Raw genomic sequence first — 8,529 nt, 5'->3', positions numbered from 1 at the left:
GTTGGAGAGAAATTTAAGGGTTAGTTGAATATTGTTTAGGCTGGTTCAATAGCATAAATATCACCTTTTTATTTTCCTTTAGAAATGATGAGGTAAGTATTTTTAGTTTTCAATACAATTCAATTTTGGGTTCCTTTATTAGGTTTCTTCAGTTTAAGGTAAGTATACAATGGCAATGGTAAAGGTTAATTTCAAATCTTTAGTTTTACGGTAAGTATAAAATGATTAATAGACTGAGCTTCTTGGTGGTTCTAGCGCAAGTGAGTTTTCTTAGCTTGTTAAATTTAAAAGTTAGTTATTAAATTTCCAATACGTTATAACTTCGTGTATTTAACGAAAACTGGCGATAGAAAAACTTAGCGCTGCCACATTTTGTATCTTTTACGATATCGCTTACACTTACAAAAAAGCTTATATTAATTGAATTTCAAATAATTAATATAAAAATTATATAAATTATAATTTTAGTGTTCAAACTCGTTTGGACATGCCGCCGGCCTTGGCACTAGGCAAGAATTGGACCCTCTTGGGCACATAATACGTGAGCCAGCGAACGAATCGCCTCCACTAATATTTTAACGTCTGGTGTTGTCGATTTAGTTGGTGTTATAGCTGATTGAGTGATTTGTTGACTGCCTTGCTCTTGGTTGTCACGACTATCTGGCTGTTGACGTTGTTGCTGACGGTTTGACTGCTGACGGTTTGACTGCTGACGTTGACCTTGTTGCTGTTGATGACGAACCCGTTGACGATGTGGGTGCAACAATGTGTGATGATAGCTGTAACATATCCTGCAAGTGTCCATCGATTGACAAGCTCTTATTGTGTGGCTTTTTGCCAGACAATTGATGCAATAGCCATGGTTCTCCACCACGTCCTCTCTCTTCTTAGGGCTCATTTTCATAAATTTGCGACAAAATCGCAGTGCGTGAAAGCTGGCACACAGCGCACACTTGTAAATGTCCGGGTCGCGTCTTCTAGCACTACTGGTTGTTTGGCGGCGTCGATTTAAAGTAGGCCGGGTGGTTTCGTCTTGACTTCTAGTGCTATGGGATGTTTGGCTACGACGACTTAAAGTCGGCCGTGTGATTTCGAGCCTTCGGTTGTTCCTATGGGTATAAATAACTTTATTAGAAATGAATAAATGTAAGTGGGGAGGTTATGTGCTGTTGAATGGAAAGTTATATGTATATAATTTTAGGAATATAAATGAGCAATATGTGAATGTGTGTAGGTAAGCTAAAGTTTAAGTGAAGTGATATGAGAATAATAATGTGAATTCATATATATTATATTATAATAAAGGTTTTGGTTAATTTTAGACAGAAATTCTGAGATCTAGGAAAGGGGTTCGCTTTTATTTGCAAAGGGAAGAAGACATAATTTAACAATTGGGCGAGTTATTGTTCCGGTAGCAATGCGTACCTCAGCTGCACGTATATTGTTATCAGAACCTGGGAATGTTTTCTCAATCCTTCCCAGACGCCATTCGTGGGGTGGTAATAAATCATCTATTACAACTACGAGGTCACCAACATGAATGTTTGGAGAAGAGTTCTTCCATTTGTAGCGCTTGTGTAGAGACTTAAGGTAGTCTTCTTTCCATCGTATGGAACATTGATGGTGAATTGCCTTTAATTTTTCCCATCGGTTTATAAGGGACATATCCTGGAAGCTTTGTTCTGGGAACGCTATCAAGGGAGCGCCTCTTAAAAAGTGACCTGGAGTCAATGCTGTCAGATCTGTGGGATCTTCAGATAGTGCAGATATTGGTCGAGAGTTGAGTACTCCTTCAATGCGAGCTAACACAGTAGCCAATTCTTCGTAAGTGAATTTATGGGACCCTGCAACTCGTTTAAAGTGGTATTTGAAGCTTTTTACGGCGGCTTCCCATAAGCCACCCATGTGCGGAGCGTGCGGTGGTATAAATTTCCACTCGAACCCGTGAGTAATGTATTTCTGAGCTATGTCGTGAGCTGCGTTTTCAACAAAAGCTGAAAATTCGACTTCAAGTGCTCTACTGCAACCGAGAAAATTTCTGCCATTATCAGTTACTACCCTTTGGGGTAGGCCTCGTCTCCCAACGAAACGACTAAATGCGGCCTGAAATGCAGCAGAGGATAGATCTGAGCAGGGTTCTAGATGTATGGCTTTCGTGCTGAAACAAACGAAAACACTGACGTAACCTTTAACATAGGGTGATTTTCTTAACGAAGATGTCTTTAAATCAAACGGGCCAGCAAAATCAATACCCGTTATTTGAAAGGGTAAAGAAAGGTTACATCTCTCTGGAGGTAAGGGTGCCATTATTTGTGAACATGGCTGCTGTTTGAATACTATACAACATTTACAGTTACGTATTATCTTTTTAATACGCGGTTTGAGTCTGAATATAAAAAATTCAGTTTGTACTGCTCTGTACATTTGACTGCATTCAGCGTGACATAGAAATATGTGTAAATGGGTTAGATACAATTGGCAAAATCGAGAATTGCCAGGTAAAATGATAGGGTAACGTTCCGAATAAGGAAGAGAGGATTGAGATAATCTTCCATTTACTCTCATAATAGAATTTGGATCTAGAAATGGGTTCAAACTTTTGAGGGGACTTTTGTTTGAGATAGTCTTAGAGTTATTTAGACAATTATATTCATCTGGGTAAAAACTTTTCTGAGCTAAAATAATTAGTCTAGTTTTTGCATTTTTCATTTCGTTTTGAGTCAAATGATACGGAGCTTTACTATTTTCAATTGGTTCTCGCTTTTTTAGGGATTGATTACAGAATCTAAAAATGTAACAAAAAATGCGTAATGCCTTGGGGTATGATGAATATTTATCTAAAATATCATTTCTATCAACTTCGATGTGTAAGGATTGAGTTTCTGTGCATTTTTCGATAGAGTTAAGAGGATTTCGTTTTGGCCATGCAGAAGAGGGATTGGTTAGCCATGAAGGGCCATGCCACCAGAGGGAATTGTGAGCAAGTTCATGTGATTTGCAGCCACGTGTACCCAGATCGGCTGGGTTGTCGTGCGTTGAAACGTGTTGCCATATTGCATCTGGAGCAATGAGATTGATCTGAGAAACTCTGTTGGCCACATATGTCTCCCATGTTGAAGGGGGTTTAGAAAGCCAACCCAGGACTATGGATGAATCAGTCCATAAATATATATCTTTGGTTTTAAAATTCAATGTAGAGTTAACGTACTTAAGGAGCTTTGTTAAGAGTAGGGCTCCGTTAAGTTCAAGCCTTGGAAGACAAACTGTCTGAATTGGAGCAACTTTACATTTGGCTACTAACAAATTTGAAAACGCTGTGTGGGTATGAGTTTGACACCTTACATATAACACTGCACAGTATGCTGTTTTGGATGCATCAGAAAACCCGTGAATTTGAATAGTGTCTGAAGGTGTATATTGTAGCCAGCGGGGTATAGAGATAGTTTCTACTTTCTGTAGATCTTGAACAAGAGTATTCCAATTTTGAAGGGAATCTTGGGAAACTTCTTCGTCCCATTGTAGTTTTTCTAACCACAATTGTTGCAACAAAATTTTTGCTCTGATGACTATTGGAGCCAGCCATCCAGCGGGGTCAAATAATTTTGCAATCGAGGAGAGGATTTGTCGCTTTGTTATCTTTGTAACTTGATCGATTTCTGCAAATTGATAAGTAAACGAGTCATTTAACGCATTCCATTTAATACCAAGGGTTTTGGTAGCGCTCGTCTCATGGAAGCGAAGAAAATCAAGATCATAAAGATCTTCTTTTGGTAAATGTGTGAGAAGTTTGGGATTATTTGCGGTTATCTTTTTTAATGGGAAACCCGCGGAATTTAAAACTTCTATAAGCTGAGTTTGGGCAGTGAGAGTTTCTTCGATTGTATAGCCACCAGACAGAATATCATCAACATAAGTTTCCGTTCGCAGAATTGATGATACCTTTGGGTACTGGGATTCTACATCTAAAGCGAGTTGTAAAAGGGTGCGAATAGCTAAAAAGGGGGCGCAGTTTACTCCAAAAGTAACTGTTTTTAACTCAAAATCTTTAATAGGGCTGTCTGGTTGTCTTTGGAACAAAATCTTTTGATAGGGTCTATCATCTGGGTGTATAAGTATTTGGCGATACATTTTTTGAATATCGCCACTAAATACAAATTGATATTTTCTCCAATTGAGTATTGTTGTGATTAAATCACTTTGAAGAGTAGGGCCTGCATAGAGAACATCATTCAGTGAAACTTGAGACTTTGTTTTTCTCGACGCGTTGAATACGACTCTAACCTTTGTGGTTTTGTGTTCTGGTCTCACAACCGCGTGATGGGGTAAATAATATGAGAGATATTTGCCTTGAGATATAATTTCTTGGGAGTTAGATTCTTCCATATGATTTAGTGATAGATACTCTTCCAAAACGGCTTTGTATTGGGACTGTAACTCTGGATCTTTCGATAGTGTCTTTTCCATTCTAGAGTATTGAGCAAGGGCTACGAATCTTGAAGATCCGAGGAAAATTTCTTTAGGATATTCTGTCTTAAATGGTAATCTAACTATATATCTACCATTTTTATGACGAGTGGTTGTCTGAGCATAGAAATTTTCACAATATTCATCTTCTTTTGAGTTTGTGTTAACCGATGGGATTTCTTCATCTTCCCAAAACTTTTTTAAGAGTGTAGCGAGTTCATAATTTTCATTCGAGCTGACTTCAGTTGTGAAGGCTTGAATTGGTTCAACTTTAATGGGACCACTAAGTACCCAGCCAAAAATAGTTTTATAGGCAGATGTTTTGCCACAAATATTCTTTCTTATGCCATCGAGATTGATAAAATGCTCATAGTCATTTCCTAAAATTAAATCAATTTGGGAAGTTTTATTAAAAGTTGGGTCGGCTAGATCTAAGTTTTCAAGTTCTTTTGTGTTAGGGATTTCAAATGAACATGCTGGGAGCCGTTTTGTTACTTTTGGCAAGACTATAGCTTTTATAGGGATTCTTATATTTGTTCTTTTGGCATATAGTGTGAACTCACATTCTTTATTTGCTGTTTGCTTTTGACCACCAATACCCACGATTTCGAAATGAGTATTTTGATAAGGGAGCTGAAGGCGATTTCTGATTCGTTCAGTTAAAAATGTTCGTTGAGAACCAGGGTCAATTAAAGCTCTAATAGTAAATAGTTCGCCTCTACATTCTATTTGCATGAGTGCAGTTCGTAATAGAATGTTCTCATTGCTAGTAGAACAATTAGCTTGAATGTGTTTTGAGGTAGTAGGCTGCTCACTTTGAGTGTCATTTTGAGTAATTTTTGGGAAAGAGTTTTGGGAACTAATGGGTTTGTTTGAAACATTTTCAGCAATTTCTTTATTATTGGCAGTATTTTGAGACTTTTTAGCCATATGCAATAGGGTGTGGTGCTGTTTTTTGCAATAGAGACATGTTCGTTTGCTCTTGCAGTTTACTTTAATGTGAGAATGTCCTAAACAATTATTGCAATATTTATTTTTGAACACAAAATCAATTCTCTCTTGTACTGAGAATGATCTAAACTTTGGGCATATTCTGAGTGTATGTTCTTCATTACATAACTTGCAAGAGGAGTTTGCGTTTTCTTGTAATACATATGTTTGTATGTTTGAAGATTTAGTGAGAGACAAGCTATCTTTCGAGTTTCTGATACTTGTAAGGCGTTCAACGGCTTCATATCTATCCACAAGAAACTGTGACATTTGTGACCATTTTGGAAGCTCACGAGGGGATGTGAGCGTTTGTTCCCATAGAGAAAGAGTTAAGTCTGGTAGTTTTGTTGAAATTAGTCGAATGAGAATAGGATCCCAACTTTCGACAGCAACACCAAGAGTTTTAAGGGTTGCTAGAGAATCATTAACTGATGATTGAATACGTCTGATAGAATCACTATTTTCATTAGTAGCTGGAGGAATGTCAAAGAGAATTTTTATCTGATTGTCTACAAGAACACGCTTGTTCTCGTAGCGGGATTTTAATGCATTCCATGCCAGTTCAAAATTATCGTGTGAGAGAGGATATCTTTTTACTATATCACCAGCTTCGCCTCTTGTTTTGTTACGAAGATGATACAACTTTGTGACGGGAGTGAGCTTTAAGTGATTAATGTACACTGCTGTGAACATATCACGAAACGAGGGCCATTCTTCGTAACTACCCCTGAATACTTCTGTATCACAAGGAGGGAGCTTTATGCAATCGCTTGAGTTATTCGGCGTAATGTCCTGTCTTAAAGCTAGAGCTGGGATAGAATAGCGGGATGTTGACTGAAATACAGGCATATTTGGGGTTTCTATGTGAGAAACTTTTATTAAATCCATAATTTGGGAGGAACAGTGATAGTATGCGCTTACGCATGCATCATATTGACCTTTAGCTTGTACTTTAAATTCAGAATCAACTGTGTCACTTTGAGATAACATGACATTTTTGTAAGAAACATCTAAATTTGTCCATCTTGTTTCCAAGTCTTTTAACTTAATTTCCAGAACTGATTCCGTTTGATCTTCTACTTCAGTTCTGTTGAATAAGTCGCAAAAGTGAAGCAAATGTTCACAATTGAACAGAAAACAATCTTTAGAGGGAGAACCAGTTAAATCGTTGGACGTAGCATTGGACGTAGATGTATTGGATGTAGAAGTCATTTTGGAGATTGAAATGTTACTAGGTTTTAATAAGTGAATACAATTGAACCCTGAGTATATGGGTGTGATTATAGTGAATGAACTTTATAATGAATAGAGTTTAGAGTACGACACTAAATATGTTATTTAGTTAATTAAGGCAATTTTTTAGGTAAAGTTTTAAAGAGTTATAGCATTAAACACTTTTTGTATATTGTTAATAGTTAAATTTACTACTCTGCTCGTTGTGATAGAGATAAAAAACTATAGGAAATATAGCAATAGTTGCGAACAGAGCATGTAAAATTGCCTAGTTGACTAAATTCACTTTTATTAGCACTGATTTAGTGGGTTAAATTGATAAAAGCGTGAAAAATATTTAAAAAAAATCTTATTTTTGCAGAATGTAGAAAAAATACCAAATTTGGGGCTAAACTGTTTCGAAAATTTAATATTAGTTAAATTTGTACTAATGAATTTTGCTTTTTAAACAATTTGAGAGTTTTTAAAGTTTTCTTCCAAATATAAAATGTTTTCGGAAAATAGGGGTATGTATGTATGGTAAGTGAATCAGTTTCTCATGCAATTTTAATTTTTGTTGAAATTTCGATTCTATCGACAAATTTTCTTAAAAATTTTCTATTTTTCTTACATATATTTTTTATAAATTCTGTAGAATAGTATTAAGAGTATTTTTTAACAAGATATAAATATTGAAATATTAAGATTCAATGTGTTATAATTGTGTTGTATTTGAAATTTATTTAAAACGTGTAAAATAACACAATTGTAAATTATAGTTTTCGTTGAAATTTCTTAAAATTTTTATTTTTTGCAAATATTTTTTTTTTTTTTTATAAATTCCGAAGAATAGGATTAAGAATATTTTATAACAAGATATAAATATTGAATTATTACGATACAATATGTTATAATTGTGTTGTATTTGAAATTTATTTAAAACGAGTAAATAACACAATGGTAACTCTTATGAGAAATGTGTATACTGCAATGAGAATAGCTTAAATTGTTATTGTTTTTATAATTAAATTGTTGTGAGATTGTATTTTATTAGATTTAAACTTGTTTTTTGATTATAAAATTAATATATATAAAATTTTTCAAATTATTCTGTGGAAAAATTACAAAATACAATGTGAATTTCCATCTCTGATTTGTTTTAGGTATTCCTTTTTACGTTTATTCTTTTTTTTTTTTTGGTTTATTGTTTTCTCTTTTGAACTGACTTTGTATTCTCTATTTAAGTTACTTTGTAACAAATATTTTTCTGCTCTTTTTATAGTGGACTGTAAGCTTTTTATTTTTTCTTTAAGAGCGAGTTAAATTATCTTTGTAATGAAGTTCTAATTCAATAACAATTTCTTAAATTTTTGTCTTTTATGTTTATGTATATAAATCACAATACTATTTGGGATATGTTTGGATGAATTTGGAAAAATGATAAATGAATGATTTAAGAGATTTTATAATGGGGAAACAAATCAAAAGAGACTTACTTAATAAAGAGAACAGGAGAATGTGTGTGTAGTTGTTTATCTCTTAGCTGAACGAGTTGAAATTTCCTGGTTGAAATTCTCTTATTTGTCGGGATGATCAAATGATGTGGTAAAATTTCTTTCTGCTTTTCTTAAACACTTGTTTCTTGTATTATTTCTTTATTTGTTTTTTTTTTTTTTTATATTAATGTAACTATTTTCTTACTTATGTATCAATGTGAACTTTTTTTTTTTTTATCCTTTTCTTTTGTTTTCTATTTTTTGTATATAATAATTTTATAAAATGTGAAAAGGCAAATGAATTTGTTGCAAAAAATTTTAAATATGTATGTATGTAACTATTTTTTCACTATTGTTTTAATTTGAA

At 34.3% G+C, this 8,529-nt stretch overlaps 2 protein-coding genes across 2 annotated transcripts; both read right to left on the bottom strand.

Annotated features, from left to right (window-relative positions):
* Positions 1–348: 348 nt before the first annotated feature.
* On the bottom strand, positions 349–8,335 carry LOC119615721. The gene is made up of 2 exons (XM_037971723.1): positions 8,163–8,335; positions 349–1,109 (listed from the first exon to the last, which is right to left on the bottom strand). The coding sequence occupies exon 2, from the start codon at positions 902–904 to the stop codon at positions 506–508; it is 399 nt and encodes a 132-aa protein (XP_037827651.1). The 5' UTR covers positions 905–1,109; positions 8,163–8,335; the 3' UTR covers positions 349–505.
* LOC119615720 lies at positions 1,339–6,666 on the bottom strand. Its single transcript, XM_037971722.1, has one exon. The coding sequence runs from the start codon at positions 6,664–6,666 to the stop codon at positions 1,339–1,341; it is 5,328 nt and encodes a 1,775-aa protein (XP_037827650.1).
* Positions 8,336–8,529: the final 194 nt, after the last annotated feature.

The sequence above is a fragment of the Lucilia sericata genome, unplaced genomic scaffold (genome assembly GCF_015586225.1).
Source record: "Lucilia sericata isolate MDLA Ls3-8-SP2 unplaced genomic scaffold, ASM1558622v1 Contig007308F_arrow, whole genome shotgun sequence".
In the NCBI taxonomy this organism is placed as follows: Eukaryota; Metazoa; Arthropoda; class Insecta; order Diptera; family Calliphoridae; genus Lucilia; species Lucilia sericata.
Note: the sequence above shows the minus strand (reverse complement) of the source record. Positions and strands in the feature narration are given on the sequence as shown.

Bases quoted from the DNA above. Each gene is read 5' to 3' on its own strand.
- LOC119615721 (XM_037971723.1), bottom strand. From the start codon at position 904: ATGAAAATGAGCCCTAAGAAGAGAGAGGACGTGGTGGAGAACCATGGC.
- LOC119615720 (XM_037971722.1), bottom strand. From the start codon at position 6,666: ATGACTTCTACATCCAATACATCTACGTCCAATGCTACGTCCAACGAT.